The sequence below is a fragment of the Dermochelys coriacea genome, chromosome 4 (assembly GCF_009764565.3).
Source record: "Dermochelys coriacea isolate rDerCor1 chromosome 4, rDerCor1.pri.v4, whole genome shotgun sequence".
Lineage (NCBI taxonomy): Eukaryota > Metazoa > Chordata > Testudines > Dermochelyidae > Dermochelys > Dermochelys coriacea.
The window spans coordinates 122,638,670-122,657,513 of NC_050071.1; the positions used below are offsets into that span (position 1 = coordinate 122,638,670).

Genomic DNA, 18,844 nt, shown 5'->3' on the forward strand with positions numbered 1-18,844 from the left:
TCTCAATGCCCATTCATTACTTGGCTTCTCTGCTAAGATTGCCAGCAATGCTGCAAATTAATACTCCCTCAAGCTGGTTTTGTTGTAGAAAACTTAACTTTTGCATATGACATTCAACTTGGAGAAATGTAAAGTGATGTACTTTTTGCAAAGAGAATATTAGGTTCTCATGCGTTCTGATGAGAATGCTCCAAGAAAAAAAGATGCAGGAATTCTTGCAGAAGGCTTCTGCCCAGACCGCCGCAGCAGATAAAATAATCTCACAAAGTAGATCCTCGTGTGCATTTTATTATAATTACAAAACTCTTATTTTAAATGAGGTTTGTCAAACTCATTCTGGAGAGAGAGCCAAATTACATTTTTACTTATGGTCCATAAATCTTCAGTCCACGGCAGATCTCCCACTGGTCTGTATGGGCAATTTGTACAAAGCTCTAGGGTGGAATAAGGCCTTTACATAGTAACTAAGCCATTATCATTATTTCTTATTTGTTCAGTGCCTCATTGTCACATTTAGCATTACCCACAGGGATAATAATGCCCTTTAGGATCAGCACTCAATCTTCCCTTGGTTTCTCATCCATCCCTATTCTTGTACCTGTTCCTGTACCGCTTCCATGTCTATGCCTCTTATCCTTTCATTCGTCTGCATTTTCTTCTTTGCAGCAATTCCCGATGCAGCCCCCCTCTCCATTTTGTGCACCATTGTACTGCTTCCCCCTTCGCTATCCCAACTGTTAAAATGACCAGCAATAACATAGTTATTGGTGACATTTAAAGGATCATCCGACTTGTACACACTCTCAGAAACTGATTGCAGACTCAGGAAGACAACACACTGCATCATTTCACACTCAGATCCCACTCAAGTTTGAGAGGTTTCTTTTGCAAACATGAGAGCTAGGAACTGTGCAGTTTTTTTTTTTAAATGGAAGCTTCAGTTCTGAAGAAGCTATATAAAACGGATCTGGCACAGGGCCATGGTGGTTGACATGTTTGAACAGTAGAACTCTATCTGGAGTTTACTGTAGCCAATTTTGCTCAATTCATCTTAACAATTGCAGGAGAGACTAAGCATTCCAGGGAAGGCAACAAAGATAGCTGGAAGTATGCTGTAAGATTGCCAAGGGCCCAGTAAATCCAACATCTCTGGGGTGTGTTCCGTTGACTTTAATGGGGATATAGGGTGTGCAAGGAATGCAGGAATAGGTCCCCAGCCTGAGATTATTTATCCTGGAACGAACAAGTATTAGAGGCAACTGTTTAGTCTCTCCTCTTCATCCTCTCTCATAACGCGAGAGCAGCGGGATGCTCAAAGAAGTTCCACGACAGTTATTCTGGAACAAGTGAGAGGAAATTCTCTATAATGAACTGCTGAAGCACTCACTGCAGGACTTCATCAAATCAAATTAGTACATAAAGCAGCTTTTTGGCATCAATGCCACTCAGAACGGTTGTAGCTTCAGAACCAATGGAGTTGTGCCAGCTTATAGGAGGGCTGAATTTGCCCCATTTAAACTCACTTGCACCATAAGTTCAAATGTGTAAGGATCACTTAACCGTGTTTTCATTCTTTGGTAAGCAGATACATCGAGGGCTTGTCTACACTTGCTGTGGCACCACTTTAGTGCTTCAATATAGATACTAGCTTTGCTGACAGGAGAGGTAATCCACCTCTCTGAGAGGCAGTTGTTATGGCGTCTGAAGAAAGAATTATTCCATCAGCCTAGTGTTCTCTACATAGGGTTTTAGGTCGGCTAACTGCGTCACTCGGGGACGTGGATTTTTCACACCCTGAGTGACATTTTCTAGTGTAGACTGGCCCTAAGTGTCATGTAATTTACTTGTGTGGGGCTTTCAGAGGTGTCCTTAGAAGATTCTGTCTCTCTATAAACATGAAAGAGCCCATGGCACTTTTTTCTCATTGTTCAGGCACAGGTCTCGGAGGCAGGAGACTGGCTCTGTGAGAGATTGTCACGTAACCTCTCAGCAAAATGGGGCTGATCATACTTATCTGCCTCATGTGTGGTGAATCTAAACTAATTGCTGTTTAGTGGCTGTGTAGATAGTATTGTAAAGCACTTTGGAGTGCTATGGGACCTGTTTGCTACGTGTGTTGTGCGACTAGTCGCCTAAGATATTGTTTCTGCTCCCTGCTTGGAAACTTTTAAAACAAGAGAATAGGCCCTGATCCTGCGAGCAGTTCTGTATGGGGATTTCACAGTATGACCTGATGGTTAGCAAATGTGGGCTTTGACAAACCAACGAGGGAAGTAATTTCCAGGGTTGAGGACCTTTTACTGAGAATTCTTTGTCTTTAGCATACTTCTGATTAAACCAGGAACTCTGAGCTTGAGCACCACACATGAGCTCAATTCCTGCAGTATCAAGCAAGGAAAGAATTGTTTTATTTATTTATTTAGCATTATATGTATTTAGCTTTTTTTGTGAAATTTCCATTCCCCAACCCCAAATTTTTTTTTTTCAAAATCTCCTTTTGACGAAATTGACTTAACCATCTTTAGATCAAACATAATTAGTTACAAAAATTTGCATTCTCTTAGGTGTAATAAGTTCTAAAGATTTTTGTGCTACTAAATCTTTTAGAAATCTTGGATGTTTTCTTGAACTTTCCTTAAGTAAAACTTTTATAGTACTGAAACTGATCTTTTGTGACTCCCTTTATAGCGGCCATTATCTCAGCAATGGGACTAGAGGGGAGCAATCCTCATTCTAATCATCCATGGCTTCATGAGGGAAGGCACAAGACCTTAGAAGTCGTTCTAATCACTATGCATGCTTTGCATTGTCTGTGGTATTAATCTTTAGTAAAGGCTGATACCTTTTTCTGGTATTGGCTCTTACCATTTCAATGGAAAAGGTGTTCTTGTGATTGTTTGCCTAAAATCTTTATATATAGCTGCTGTGTTTTTTTCCAGATGGGAAAAAACGCTTCATTGGCATAAGGATGCTGACAATAACATCCATGTAAGTATCTTTTAAATATGTTTATATAAACTGCACTGGTACACATAAAATGTATTATAAAGGTTCAGCAGTGGTTCAGAGCAACACAGTTCAGATCTGTATGTAAACTTCCACAAGGTTTGTGGAAATTTTTAGTTTTCAGCAGTGAAATTTACATTCTGGGATCAGGAAATTAATCAACTTACAGTTCTCCCATTCCTGCCACTGGTGACAATATACATTAATGTGTGTTTTTGCAAAATTTCTCACTCTGCTTTTCCCAGTCAGCTGACGTTCTGTCAGAATCCAATTCCTTTTCCACAACCAAAATGAAAGTCACACTAAGCATTATTTTGATACAAGGGCAGTACTTTTCCTTTAGTCCAGATACAGTGTAGGACTAAAAGCTCCATTCATTTGTCCCATCTCACAGCCTACTTTGAGAAACCAACAAAACATTCCCTTGCCAGCTGAATGTATGCAAAAGAACTGGCAGAATAAGAACAATTTCTTCCAATTCTATCTCTTCATCGTATTTAACATAAAATCTGTAATTGTCTAGTGTCTGAAATATCACTGGAGAGCAAGTGAATGAACATAAGAATGGCCATACTTGGTCAGACCAATAGTCTGTCTAGCCTAGTATCCTGTCTTCCAGTGGTGACCAGTGCCAGATGCTCCAGAGGGAATGAACAGAACAGGGCAATTTTTATTGAGTGATCCATCCCCTGTCATCCACTCCCAGCTTCTGGCAATCAGAGGTTTAAGGACACCCAGAGCATGAGGTTGTGTCCCTGACGATCTTCGCTAATAGCCGTTGCTGGACTTTCCTCCATGAGCTTATCTAATTCTTTTTTGAACCCATTCATACTTTTGGCCTTCACAACATCCCTTGGCAATGAGTTCAACAGGTTGATTGTGTTGTGTGAAGAAGTACTTCCTTATGTTTGTTTTAAACCTGCCACCTATTAATTTCATCGGGTTCTTGTGTTATGTGAAGGAATAAATAACACTTCCTTATTCACGTTCTCCACACCATTCATGATTGTATAGACTTCTATCATATCCTGCCTTTTCTCTTTTCTAAAATGAACAGTCCTTTCCCCATACTTTGCCAATTCAAATATACCTTTTTTGAGATGGGATGACCAGAACTACATGTAGTATTCAATTTGTGAGTGTACCATGGATTTATATAGTGGCATTATGATATTTTCTGTCTCATTATCTATCTCTTTCCTAATGGTTCTGAACATTTAGCTTTTTTGACTGCTGCTGTACATTCAGCAGATGTTTTCAGGGAAGTATCCACAATGACCATTGCCATATTTGGGATTCGGAAGGAATTTCCCCCGGATTGGCAGAGACCCTGGTGGTTTTTCACCCTCCTCTACAGCATGGGGCATGGGTCACTTGCAAGTTTAAACTAGTGTAAATGGTGAATTCTCTGTAACTTGAAGTCTTTAAACCATGATTTGAAGACTTCAGTAACTCAGCCAGAGGTTAGGAGTGAGTGCTGAGGTTCTGTGGCCTGCAGTGTGCAGGAAGTCAGACTAGATGATCACAATGGTCCCTTCTGACCTTAAAGGGTATGGGTCTATGACTGCATGATCTTGCTTGAGTGGTAACACTTAAGTTAGACCCCATCATCTGTATTATATTGGGATTATATTTTCCAGTGTACATTATTTTGCATTTATCAGCATTGAATTTCATCTGCCATTTTGCTGCCCAGTCACCTAGTTTTGTGAGATCTTTTTATAACCCTTTGTACTCTTTTTGTTTATACTAGTACAATTCCTCTTTTACACCAGTAGCTTTGTCTCCAGTGTGGCAGAAGGCTGTGTGACTAAACACCTGTTTGCAGCATATGTAGCTGATGTTTTTGACTAAACAGTTCTTATTTTATTGAGTTATATTTTTGCTGTCTCCCACATAAGGGTCAAATCCTCAGAGGAATAAATCCATGTGTCTTCATTAACTTCAGTAGAAGCTGACAGACACCAGCTGAGGATTTATCTTTTTAAATATCATAACATATGCAGTCAGTGTGAGGCATTGCTGCATTTGCAGTATCTAAAGAAATACAGCAAGAAGTTGCCCTTTTTTGGTAAATAACAGTGTCTCTGTGTGTGTGTGTTTGTTTTAACTCTATTAACTTCGGGGGGGGGGGGAAATTAAGCGGTTTGTGAAGCAGTGCTGGTTTCCTTTCTGTCTGACTGCATAGCTCACAAACTGTCCAGTTATGATACTGAAGCACAGCTATCCATGCAACTGAGGTTGAAAGTCTTTACACCCAGAGATAGGCTTGAAGCAACTCTGTACCCTAAGCCTAGGAGTCAGTCATCCTCAAACATTAGGGGGCCAAGATGTTCTACAGTCTGTATTTTACACTGGCTCCTTACTCTAAACCAAGCCAAATGCAGAACACTTGAAAGCAGAGTAAAATTTCCCAAACAAGATTTTTCTTGAAAAACTCAAGAGTCTGGTCTTGCTGTGGACCAGACACAGATCTCCTGTTTGGCTACTGGAGTTTTCAAAAGTGTTGTAATTTTAATTGAGGACACAGTGAGAATGAAATGCCAGAATAAACAAACTAGACTATTAGCAAATGTTTGCCTTATCACCAGTGTGACTGTTACTCAGCTTATAAACTCTCTGGGCCATCTTTTCATTCTGTGTTAGTACAGCACCTGGCACAATGGGGTCAATGACTGGAGCTCTTAGGTGCTTCCACAATACAAAGCACAATACAAAATACAAAACGATAACAGAACAAGCTATTTCTGCATGAGGTACAAGAGAATAATTATGGCATGTGCAATTGAGGATGCATGATAGTAAATCTGATTCCTTTAAAAAATCTGCTGATATAGAGAGTTTTTTTCATTCAGGCAATTTTAATGCAAGATGATTTGTGGATACATACTTAGGTTAAGTAATGTATTTTATTCCACTTATTTTATTCAAGAGAAAACTCAAGAATAATGTACTTTTGAAAATTATTTCTCTTTGAAACAATTACTGATTTCAATATTTTCATCTTCTCTTAGTCTTGTGGAAGAACTAAAACTCAATAATCCTGATTTTCCTGATGTGAGCAGTGGAATTTATGTACATGAAGTTGTTCCAAATTCACCTTCTCAGAGGTAGGTGGAATCCAAAGCAAACATAATTATTCTTCATGTTGAAGATACTTATCCAACAGAAACTGGCAGGCAGTGTTGTCGTTTATATTCAAGGTATTGCATGTTCTTGCTTTATATTATTTTTGCTTTTCAAAGGGAATTTGGGCCTTTTAGTAAAATACCTGTTAAAATATTTTGATGAATTTCTATTAACATTTAAAAAGGTCAAATATTTATAATATCGTTGCTAAGGCAACATCTTAAAGTATTAGCTAATTTGAATTTTTAAATAAATAAACATGCTTGAACAACGATGTAACCATATTTGTATTTGAAAGGGAAAATTAAGTGTGAATAAATTTAATGTAAATGAGGATGCTGCTTGCCAATCTTTGTTGAATAAATGTCTTCATATGTTCCCTATTATTATGACATAGTAGCTGTTGGCTTGAATTTTCTACAGACAAAGCTCAGTTTTCAAACTAATATTGTTAAGCCCCAACACTTCATCTTGGAGGAATGATTGATTGTTTTTTCAGGCTTTCTACATATCAGATGTTAAGACTTTTTCTAGGAATTAATAAGAAAATTGGAGGATGAACTAAAAGTCATTCAGATAAATATTTGAAGGCAAAGAGAAAATAAATGACTAGCATTTTGATCAGTACATTCCGTCCACTTTAGAATTTTTAGAAATAGAATTTGTTTCTTCTCAGGGCACTCAGTGTATATTACGGGGATAGTCCAATCTTGGTTTCAGAGTAGCAGCCGTGTTAGTCTGTATTCGCAAAAAGAAAAGGAGTACTTGTGGCACCTTAGAGACTAACAAATTTATTAGAGCATAAGCTTTCGTGAGCTACAGCTCACTTCATCGGATGAAGTGAGCTGTAGCTCACGAAAGCTTATGCTCTAATAAATTTGTTAGTCTCTAAGGTGCCACAAGTACTCCTTTTCTTTTAGTCCAATCTTGGATGAACTAGAAAGACTCACTGGTGAAAGGTATCTTTCATGTCTATGTTGTTATAGGTACTGAAGTTTTGAGAAAACAGTACCTAGTGAAAACTAGATTTGTGTTCCATCTGTCCTCACTGTTTTAGAAGACAGATCTTCAATTCCCATGGGCAGCATTTTCATATAACATTTTTTTTTCAAAGATTGCAGATTCAGCAATGCCAAAACATTTTGCAAATTTGTGTAGATTTTGCCAAATGACTCATTTTGGAAAAAAATTCAAATAAATCAAAACATCTCATTTCAATTTTTCAGTTTTGAAATGACTTTTTTGTTTCAAAATTTTCTTTGTTATTTTTAAAAATTGAAATACATTTAAAAATTGTCAATCAAAAAGAAACATTTTGTTTTTGTCAAAATGAAGTATTAAATCTGAGCAAAAGCAATTTTGTTCAACTGTGTAATTCACTAAAAATTCAGAATTTTAATTTTTTATCCATTCTGAAATGATTTTTCAACTTTTTGAAATGGCTAACAAACCAAAAAATCCATTATTCGCCTAGCTCTAATGCTTCGTGTTTGATTCTAGAAAATTGCCGAGATTACAGTTTACTGCAGTTAGTAACACCCTAAGTGAAAATCAACCCTAAGGAAAGGCTGAGAGCAAAACTTATGTGCCACTTACATCAAATAAGTGCTGAATAGACCTTGTGCTGGTCGTCTATACAGGGTGAATTTAATGGCCTTGACTACACAGCTTAATCCTTGCTTTATCTTGCCTATGCAGAGGTGGCATCAAAGATGGAGACATCATTGTCAAAGTAAATGGACGTCCTTTGATGACCTCCAGTGACCTGCAAGAGGCTGTGATGAATGAGTCACCTCTACTACTTGAAGTTCGAAGGGGAAATGATGACTTGCTGTTTAACATAGAGCCTGAAGTTGTCATGTAAATCAAACTGAGGAAGCTCACACCATAACTAAACTCACTTATTCTGAAACATCAGATACCTCCTTTACAGCTGCAGTAATTATACTTCCCGTTGACTAATGACAAGGTGGACTAACTTGATTGCCTGAGCCATGTCTGTACATAGTAGCTAAATTTAATTAGGTTACAAAATGAAAACAAATGTGATTTTACCTTCAAAGTAATTTTTGTTAAACTATATTTTGAGGATAACAATAAACAACCCCACAATGTGTGTAAATTGGGCACATTAATTATATCTCTGCCCTTGCAGGGGCCTCGGGCACTGGTGCACTTTGGCCCTTCTTTTCTTTGCCTGTGACACGTAATAGTCTAATCTCCTCTGACTGTAATGCTTCAGTCTAATTTTGGTTGTTGGCTTTAGTGTGTGGGTACTGGGTGGTATTGATGGCCTGTGATGTACAGGTATTCAGACCGGAACTGGTGGTCCCTCCTTAATGGTGATGGCCTTAAACTCTATGACTCTTTCTGGGGTGTCACTATAGAAACTGGCTCCAATCCCAGTTCCTTTAAATTTAATAGAAGTTTTGCCATTGATGGGAGGGTCAGTCCTGTAATTTGAAAGTCCGTAACTCCATCAACAGTGAGAAAACATGGTTAAAAAGGAGAAATTGCCGTTGGATGATTATAAGCAGGATTTTGACACAGCAGAACTAAGCTATTTTGACCAAAAGCTGAGCTTTTTTTTGTTTGTTTTTGCATTTCTTTGCCTCTTTGAATGTGAAATTAGCATTAGCAAAGCCTTTATTTGATCTTGGAGCTTGTACATTATATGTGAATGCAGGTGGGGAAAATTTGTAAATATAAAAATGGTATGAAAGTGGTACCAGGCTATAGAGTGTTACACCTAGGTCATGCAATTCTGGAATATAGTAAATGATTCTTATAGAATTAATGCTTTAGTTAAATATATAAAAGTCAAAACAATGTGCAGAGAAAAAAGTTTGAAAGTTCACAGTATTTTACAGGGTTTTTAAAATCATGTACAAATTAGTTTTCATTATACTGGTACACTTTGCTGAAAAATTGATATACTACTTATGCTTGTACTGTATATGTTTCTACTGTAAGGAAATTGAAGTTTACACAAATAAAATTTTGCTTTGCACCGCTGTTAATTATTTTTGCAAATAGTCTCTTGTGCTGGAACAGACTCTCCCAAGAGATGATTTAGCTAAAGAAAGTTAGGCTGATTGATATGAGAGCCTTTTAAAGGCTACAGAAGCCTTCATTTCGTAGCTTTGGAACGTAATTTTTTTGCTGAGATTCTGCCCTTACTTAGCCTATGTTTAGTAATGCCTTATGCACATTATAATTCACATTTTATAATGTGATTTTCATATTTTTATTTATCATTATTTGTACTATGATGGCAACTAGAGAACTCTGCTAAGGTACAGTTGGGGAACTGAGGCACGGAAAGAGTAGGTAACTTGCCCCAGGTCAAACAGGGTATGTCCAAAATGCAATTAAAAACCCACTGCTGGCCTGTGCTGGTTGAGTTGGGCTGAGGGCTGTTTTGGAGCCCGGGGTCTAGGACCCTGTGAGGTGGGAGGGTCCCAGAGCTTGGGCTGCAGCCCACGCCCAAACATCTACACCGCAATTAAACATCCCTTAGCCCAAGACCTGCAAGCCTGAGTCAGCTGGCACAGCCGCGGGTGACAAACTGCAGTGTTGACATACCCACAGTAAGCCTGGGGCACAGCCAGTAACTGAACCTAGCTCTTCTGCGCCCCAGTGCCTAAAACATAAGAGCTGCCCTTCTCAGTGAAGTTCACCATCGTTCCTAACTCATGAGCAGGAATTTTCTAAGGCCACTATCTTTGTTCTGTCTTGTCAGGGACTTTCTTTAAAACTAGCCAAACATTTTAGTCTTGGGTATTGATTCTGCAAGCCTTGTGCATGTGGAACTCCCACGGAAAGCTACAAAAGTTCTGTATGTGGATCAGATCAAGCCCTTTGCAGTAAAATACACACACAGGCCCCAAACCTGCAAATACCTATGCAAGTGCTTAACTATTAACATAAGTAGTCCCACGTTTTCTGTATACAAAGCTCAAGCTTTTTGGCACCTGTGACAGGGGGCATGAACTCCACACCAGCCTGGAAAGGAGCTGCTCTGTGCTGGAGTAGCCCTGCCCCACCACATCAGTAAATCATGCCAAAAGTGGAGGAGGAGTTTAAAAGGAGGAAACTCATTTCAGTAATGGGCAGCCCTGGGGAAGGGGACAGTGTTGAGCATCTTAGCTCCCAGGAACTGGTAGCCAGCAGAGCTCATGCCCTTGCCTAAAAGGAATACAGGTCCTTTCTGTTCAAGGGGGAAGATTGTATCCTATAGCTCTTATTAGAGAAACAGTGGACTTTGAGTTGGACTTCAGCCCATGCAGGGCCCCTCTGAAGAAAGAAAGGTTCGTGTCTTAGCTGGGACTACCTGTTTATTTTCTCTTTATTTATTTTCTTTTGCTGCACCTGAGTGGTTGGTCTTTTCTCTGGCATACTGAAAGGGGGAGAAGTATGCAGAAGGGCTTGGCTGGATGAGAACCCATCACTGCCAAAGTTCTACAGAGGGCTCCTACTGTAGCAGCTGGACCTGAGTGAATGCACATTCCCTGCAACACCCCAAAGAGCTGCAGTGTTAGCATGAGGTTCTTGACAGGACCATGTAAGTTATTACTGCATTTAAAAGAAATCACAAAAGTTTCTTTATATTGAGATAATATGGAGTCCTAATGTGATTTTTTTTTAAGCCAAAGCTAAAAGCTTATAAATAAGACCCTGTATTATGATTGTTTGCAGGGTTGTAGTAGCTGTGTTGGTCCCAGGCTATTAGAGACCAGATGGGTGAGGTAATGTTTTATTGGACCAACTTTGGTTGGTGAAAGCGACAAGCTTTCAAGCTACACAGAGCTCTTCTTCAGGTCTGGGAAAGGTAACCAAAGTGACTCAGAGACCATTAGTTGCTAAGCATCCCAGTATAGTTTATTTACACTTGCTCTTTCCACCGCTTTACTGATTCATACACCATAATAATTATTATTCAGTGTCTCCTTGCTTCTCTCAGAGGACATAGAAGAGATCCTTCCCAGTTCTGCAAGCCTGCCTTTTCTCCCTTGCACTCCCTTGCTGTGCCTTATTATACCTCATGGGTGATATGGTGTTTTTGTCTTTTATGATTTTTCTCTATGAGTTCATTCAAGCATATAGTGATTATCTGTTTTCACACATTTAGTTGTTGTTGGGGCATTTAGTGCACTGGATGCGGTACATGACATATTGTGATAGGCATGCATAGGTCCTGTGGATCTTGAGAGGTATGTTACAAGTGGATCAAAAGTCCTCACTAATGGAGATGTGTCTGCAGGCTTTCCATCTGTTAAGAACATAAGAACGACCATACTGGGTCAGATCAAAGGTCCATCTAGCCCAGTATCCTGTCTTCCGACAGTGGCCAATGCCAGGAGCCCCCAGAGAGAATGAACAGAATAGGTAATCATCAAGTGATCCAACTCCTGTCGCCCATTCCCAGCTTCTGGCAAACAGAGGCTAGGGACACCATCCCTGCCCATCCTGGCTAATAGCTGTTGATGAACCTAATTTATCTAGTTTCTTTTTGAACCTTGTTATAGTCTTGGCCTTCATAACATCCTCTGGCAAGGAGTTCCACAGGTTGACTGTGCATTGTGTGAAGAAATACTTCCTTTTATTTGTTTCAAACCTGCTGGCTATTAATTTCATTTGGTGACACCTAGTTCTTGTGTTCTGAGAAGGAGTAAATAACACTTCCTCCTTTACTTTCTCCACACCAGTCATGATTTTATAGACTTCTATCATATCCCCCCTTAGTTGTCTCTTTTCCAAGCTGAAAAGTTCCAGTCTTATTAATCTCTCCTCATATGGCAGCTCTTCCATACCCCTAATCAATGTTGTTGTCCTTTTCTGAACCTTTTCCAATTCCATTATATATCTTTTTTGAGACAGGGTCACCACATCTGCACATAGTATTCAAGATGTGGGCATGGATTTATATAGAGGCAGGGTCTGGTGCTGCTTTGAATTGGTGGGTCCAGGTCTGTGGGGACCTTGCTTCTAATGATGAGTTTGGTGAGTTTGGGCAGCTGTTTGAAGATCAGAAGATGAGGTTCAAAAAGTATTTCTTTCTGGATGGAGTCTCCAATGACTCCATGGAGTATGGATTTTAGTTGTTTGACACCCCATATGGGTTCCAGTGTAGGGTGGTAGGGGACAACTTAAGAGTGTGCAGTCAGAGGGTCTTTTATTTTTTTTTATCGAAGCAGGTTCTCTTGGAGTATTTGGGTGGCCTGTTTGATGATGCGATCTGCTTTTCTGGTGGAGTGCTCTTGTTTGAAGGCAGTTTTGAGTATGTATCCTGGAGTTTCTTCTTTGATTATGTTCTGTGGGATCTGAGTGCCTGGCTATAGAAAACAAATTTCTTAGTGTGTTTCAGGTGATTACTGACTCTGTGGAGGTAAGCATAGTGAGATGGTGTATGCTATATAGTTGTCTGTAGGATTTTATTGTTGTTGCTGCTGTGGGAGTGTTCTAGAGAGTTTCATGGGTGGTGGTTGTTTGAAGTTATGGTTAAAATCTGAGGAATTTTAGGTCTTCTGCAGAGAAGATGAAAATATCACTGATGTATAACATTGGTTTTGTGGTGCGTCGTCTAGAAATTCTTCTTCAAGGTGGACCATAAAGAGGTTGGCATATTGGGGAGCCATCCTAGTACTCATGGCTGTTCCCATGGTTTGGATAAAGTGTTTGTGGTTGAATGGATGAAGATGAAATAGACAAATTTACCTATGTTTGCAGTGATTATCTGAGGGTTGTCCATTCTCTTGCAGATATTTGAGGGAGGTCGTGATGCTGTCATGGTGAGCAATGTTGGTGTATAAGGAAGTGACATCAATGGTGGCAAGGATGGTGTTCTGAGGATTGCTAATGTTGTGGAGTTTCTGGAGGAAGTTGGTTGTGTCCTGGAGGAAACTGATATTTTGTGTGCTGAGTGCTTTGAGATGATTTTTATACGTCTTGATAATTCTCCAGTAAGAGTGCTATAGGTCTGCCAGAGTTCACTTGTTTGTGTATCTTGAGAAGCCTGTAGAAGATCCTGGGGGTATGTTTGTGGGGGATGAGGTTATGGAGGTTTTTTTGGAGTTGTTTGGGGAAGGATTTGATGATATCGTTAAATTCCTGGGTGAATTGTAGTGTTGGGTCTCCTTCGAGTTTTTTCTTTACAAAAGTTTCAACATTATTCCTGAAGCAATCAGTATAATGATCAAGTGTGTAGTTTTTGTTCACTGGAGGTCTCAGTCCTTGCCCTTCAAAAGACGAGCCTGGGAGCTTAAATTCATAACTTTGCTAGAGACTAAAATTCATGGCCTTAATAAAGACACTGGCCCCAGAATCCAGCATGGGGACTGATAGGAAACAGCAGCAGGCACTGATTGGGGACAATGAACTCACTCTGTTCCTGAAATCCATTCCAGAGCAGGCTTTGGAACAGGAGCAGGAGCAGCACGTTTTGGGTCCATTTTTGGAGGAGCTGATGGTCTCCTCAAGGAACAGCCCACTGCGAAACCTGCAGCAGACACAGATGGGACAGAAGTTGACCCTAAGCTCAGTAAGTTTCTGGCTCTATTTTAATGTTTTATTAATATAGTAATAGGAGCAGATTCTGCTCTATGAACCAAGGCAAAAGTTATGAGAAGCCCTGGCTAGCAGCATGTATCTGCTAATGGTGGTTTGTATGCCAGTGGTGTGGCTTTTCCCCTCCTTCCTCCTCCATTCAACCACAGGGGGTTCAGAAAGGTGACCAGGACCAGGTAATTCAAACAGTACAGAATACCTTAAAAATGTATTTTGACTGGAAAAGCACAGACATTTGCCATTCCTGTTTCTTAAAAATAATAACCTTACCTTGCCGTACCTGTAAGTATGCTCCTCTGTAACCATTCTACAGTCTTTCGAGCCACCTGGAAACAGTGAGTTCGGTGTGTGTGTGTTTTCCATTACAAATCTAGTCCATTTCAATTACAGGTAGTCCTTGTAGTCCATAGGTGACAAAATCATTTGTCCCAAACATGCCTGAGGTCTGACATTTTGTCTAGAAATGTGCCAGTGGGTGGGGAGGAGAAAGACTGTGAATTTCTCTGTGTTTGCATGCAGTAATAAAAGGCTATGCCATGTGGAAGCTAAGGCAGCATTCTGTTCATTCCCTAATGAATTCTGGCCCAATCCTGGGTGCTGATAGCTGCAAACTTTTCCTAAAGCAGAAACTCCAGATAGGTGGTCACATTTTGGGGGTGGTCATATTTTCCAGAGCTACTTTGGTAGCTGACCAGCCCACGCCACTCATAGATGTGCTGCTTAGTCACTATATGTTTGAATACGTCTGTTGCACAAAGTGCAGGTTTCCCACCAGCAGCTTGGAGTAACGTCTTCCTTTGCCAGTCAGGAACCACAAGGACTGTTATGTCCTTCAAAATATGGAAGCCTGGAAATAATAAAGCTTTTGTAGCACAGCCACTGATGGGAATTGTATACCCCAAACCCAAGTAGTTTTGCAATTTTCTGAAATCAAAAAAGCAGCTTTGCATTTTTAACTTACTATTGTGACTGCAATTTTTTTGCTGCCATTAACCGGGTTGTGTCCAGGGAGTTTCTGTGGTCAGAAGCATCCTTCTCGCAATATACTGAAGTTGAGTTTATAAAAGTACCATTTTATGTCCTAGAAATTCCATGAGGATTTTTTTCTGTGTTCCTGCAGTGAATTATTTGAGACAATATTCCTCTGTGCCTTGTCCTTTCCAGGCCACTTGACCTCTATTGGCTGTAGTACCTCCACAGTTTGCCCGCACAGCAGTAGAAGCCTGGGACAACGTATCTTCATCTACCTTTCCAAGAGGAAGCATTTCCATGATGAACTTCAAACGTAACTTCTGGAGAGGACCAACAAGCAAGTCCAGTACCAAAGACAAAGGCACGTACAGCTGGAGGAAAGGCATACCACAGGACAAGAGAAAGGGTCAGCCTGGCTGCACAGCTTGAGGAGAGGTCTTCAGCCCAGGAATGGTGGCTAAGGGAGGAGGACAGAATTCACCAGAAAGAGCTGTTTGAGTGTCTTATATCACTAGTAACTGCAAAAGTAGTGGCTCCTGCTGCATCACCCCTGCCATGGCCTGAGTCCCCTGTGTGCTACCCCGAGCTGCAGTCCAGAAGCAGCTTGAAAGACTCCATTGCTGGCTGGCATCTTGCTCCACGCAATCCTCCATATTGACCCACTCCCCTGTGGATGCCCCAACCTCCCTCCTACAGTGTTGCATGCATGGCAAATGGGGAAAGAAGAATAGGTGGCTATAGGATGTGCCATGGTAGGGGGTGTCTGTCTTGTACGTGATTTCACTGTTCGTGCAGGTATTTTTTTTCTGTAAGGTTCTGTTACTGGTGTTTTGGTGTGGTAATAGGAGCTTGCCCACCTGTGAATGGGTGAATATTTTACTTTTCTAATACAGGTTTATAAAGGTATTTTTTTAATATATGAATTTTTTTTAATTTCTATTACTGCTTCACATTGTATGATGTGTAGCCAAAATAATAAAGGTAAACACATGATCAGGGACAATTAGGAATTAGTATGCAAAGACTGTCCCTCAGTATAGTTATCTATAGCAATTCCTACTTCAGTCACTTCCTTACATCATTCCATACTGTGAATAATCACCTCCCCCCCAATTTCATAAGTGGTCTTGTCATTCAAAAGTACATTACATAGCATTAAAATTCCACGCCTCTCTCCAAAAACTCCACTCCTCTTCACAATCAGTGAGCCTCCATATCATCACTCCTCACAACCCCCCACCACAAGCTTATTCATAAAGATACTATTCCCTCTCTTCTGTTGCACCATGCAAGTCCATAATGTGGGAGCACAAAACATCCCTGGCTTCTGGTACCTGGGTGCATCCAGCTTCAGCTGTGGTAGGTGTGCTTTCTGGCTGAGCACACTGATTCAGGGGTCCCTCGGTGTCAGGGGGGAAATGGCTCACATCTGGCTTCACAATGATTATGAAGAGCACAGCAAGCCACAGTAATGCAGACACCACTGATGACACTGGCATCCAAATGGGTCTATAAACATCTCAAATGGGATTTCAGTCTGCCAAAAGCACATTCAACAACTATTCTGCACCTGTTGGGAATGTAATTAGAGTATCTTTTGCCAGGGCCTCTGAAATCAGGATATAATTTCATAAGCCAAGGCAGACGGAAATATGCAGTGTCCCTCAGAATAACAGTGGGGACAGTAACTCCATTTATGACAATGTCATTTGGTGGGAATATTGTCCCAGTCTGTCCATGAATGTAGACTCCTCTTGGTGGAAAACCCTGGCTTCATGAACTTTCCCAGTGCAACTCACATTGACATTCATAAATCACCCTCTGTGGTCCACTAGGACCTGCATAACAATAGAGTAGTACTCCTTGTGGTTTATGTGCTCCTTGAGGAGAGCAAATTATGGGCACATGAGTCCCATCAATGGCCCCAGTCACTTTGGAGTAAACCACACACCTGATTGCCTCAGAAACCTCCACAACCATTTTCCAATACCAAACTGGTTTGCAATGAACCTGTAGCAGTTTGGGGTAGCCAGTTTCTAGACGGCTATAGTTACCTGCTTCTGGACTGGCATGGGTGGCCTCATGCATGTGTCTTTATGCTGGGAGGGTCAGGACAAGTTGCTCACAAAGCTCCAGAAATGTAGCTTTCTTCATGCAAAAGTGCTGGACCCCTTGATGTCATTCCAGGTCTGCATGATGATGTGATCCAACTTGTGCTTGTGGCCCTGCTCCTGAAGTGCTGGTGGGGGGTATCGGGGCTGTACTGAGAAGCATCAGTTTGTCTGCCATGCTTGGGTACCCCTCCTCCTGCTCCATAATAAACTGTGTCAGGTTCCTTTGGTGGGTCAGAAAACACTGCTGAAATGTCCATCAGCATCTCACGGGAGCTCTGTTTGACACAGGAGTGAAAGCACAAGCAAGAGGAGTTCTTCAAAAAGTGCCTCCTCCATGTAGCTGCCTCCAGTAGCTGGGAGCATACTGACCAAAATGACTATCTGGCAGGATGTGTTGGTGGATTGTTCTAACTTCTTGTAATGTGCAGCATGGAGCCAAGTTTTTCCATAGTGCACCATGGTCAAAGGGCTAGAGTGGCCACATTTGTGGGGGTGCCAGGGAGTCTGGGATAGAGTCGGTTTGACTCAGGTGCTGCAGTGTGGACACCAGAGCCCCAGATTCCATCCTGGGTTAGAAAATTCTTAACCTAGGGTTAACGATCAGTGTAGATGCTCAAGCCTTGGGTTCTCTAATCCAGAATCAGTTGACTTGAGTCCCGCTAACCCTGGGTTTACATTGCAGTGTAGCTGTACCCTCTGAGTACTTTCCCCAGACCTGAAGAAGAGCTCTGTATAGCTCAAAAGTTTTTCTATTTCACCAGCAAAAGTTGTTTCAATAAAATATATTACCTCATCCATGTTGCCACTGTATAATGAGTCCATAATACATACATATAAGGGGAAATAGGTATTTGACTTTGCTCCTAACAGCTCAGTGAAAGTGTTCCATGGCAAAACATTTTCCTAAACTTTGTCTGAGTATCCTTTGGAACTTACATATCTGATGATCCATACAACTGCTGTACTTTTGCATTTGAATATATTTGATTCTAGGGAGAATAAAAGGTCAGATGCTGCTTTGTCATTTCTCTCCAACACAATATTGTCTGTGGCTCTAGTCTAATAGTGGTGTGACACTAATGAAAGCTGGGAAGAAAGTATGAACTTTATTTCCTGGACCCAGTCATGTGAACTGGGTCATGGTTTCAAAAGTTAATAGCCCTGTTATAAAATGAGTTTGGTGTCCACTAATGCCAAGAGCTAATGTTCCATCTAAAACACTATATTGCCATCCCTAGTTTCACAGCACCTATTTTAGCTAAGATCTTTGGACTTAAAATGCTTGGCTGTATCTTCTTAAACGTTCAGGCACTTTTCTGTAATACAGTTGGCTGGCTGTGTCTCTCTCAAGGCAAAAATACTGGCTACATATGGCAGAAGTATGATTTTGATCTCTAAGAGAAAACTGGCAGCTGCAGCATGTCTAAGTCAAGTTCAGGTCAACAGGATGAAAGCATTTGGTGTTCATTAGCTGGACAATCTATTATTCCCAGAAAGATGTCTAATCCTGCCTCGCTGTTTACATAAAAGGCCTGATCCATGGAAGTAAAATGATAGACTCCCATTGACTTCAGTGAATGATGGATCACGCGGAGAGTCACACAGGAGTACAGGCATTCCGCAGCCACATAAGAAAATAAAAGGAGGACTTGTGGCACCTTAGAGACTAACAAATTTATTTGAGCATAAGCTTTCGTGAGCTACAGCTCACTTCATCAGATGCATTCGGTGGAAAATACAGTGGGGAGATTTCTATACACACACAGAACATGAAACAATGGGTTTTATCATACACACTGTAAGAAGAGTGATCACTTAAGATGAGCTATTACCAGCAGGAAGGGGAGGGGGGAAGGAGGAAAACCTTTTATGGTGATAATCAAGGTGGGCCATTTCCAGCAGTTAACAAGAACGTCTGAGGAACATTGGGGGGTGGGGGGGGGGAGAAATAACATGGGGAAATAGTTTTACTTTGTGTAATGACACATCCACTCCTGGTCTCTATTCAAGCCTAAATTAATTGTATCCAGTTTGCAAATTAATTCCAATTCAGCAGT

General features: G+C 40.7%; 1 protein-coding gene and 1 long non-coding RNA gene across 2 annotated transcripts in view; both read left to right on the forward strand.

Annotated features, from left to right (window-relative positions):
* Positions 1 to 9,145, forward strand: part of HTRA3 (HtrA serine peptidase 3) — a 41,871-nt gene extending 32,726 nt beyond the window's left edge. Inside the window, exons 7-9 of the mRNA XM_038400321.2 lie at positions 2,940 to 2,988; positions 6,021 to 6,116; positions 7,834 to 9,145. Coding sequence (XP_038256249.1) covers positions 2,940 to 2,988; positions 6,021 to 6,116; positions 7,834 to 7,999 — 311 coding nt within the window. The 3' untranslated portion in view covers positions 8,000 to 9,145. The remainder of the gene's footprint in view (positions 1 to 2,939; positions 2,989 to 6,020; positions 6,117 to 7,833) is intronic.
* A 1,092-nt stretch (positions 9,146 to 10,237) lies between these two features.
* LOC122459709 lies at positions 10,238 to 17,810 on the forward strand. The gene is made up of 3 exons (XR_006280562.1): positions 10,238 to 10,445; positions 13,542 to 13,675; positions 14,866 to 17,810. It is a non-coding gene; the product is annotated as an uncharacterized LOC122459709 (long non-coding RNA).
* Positions 17,811 to 18,844: the final 1,034 nt, after the last annotated feature.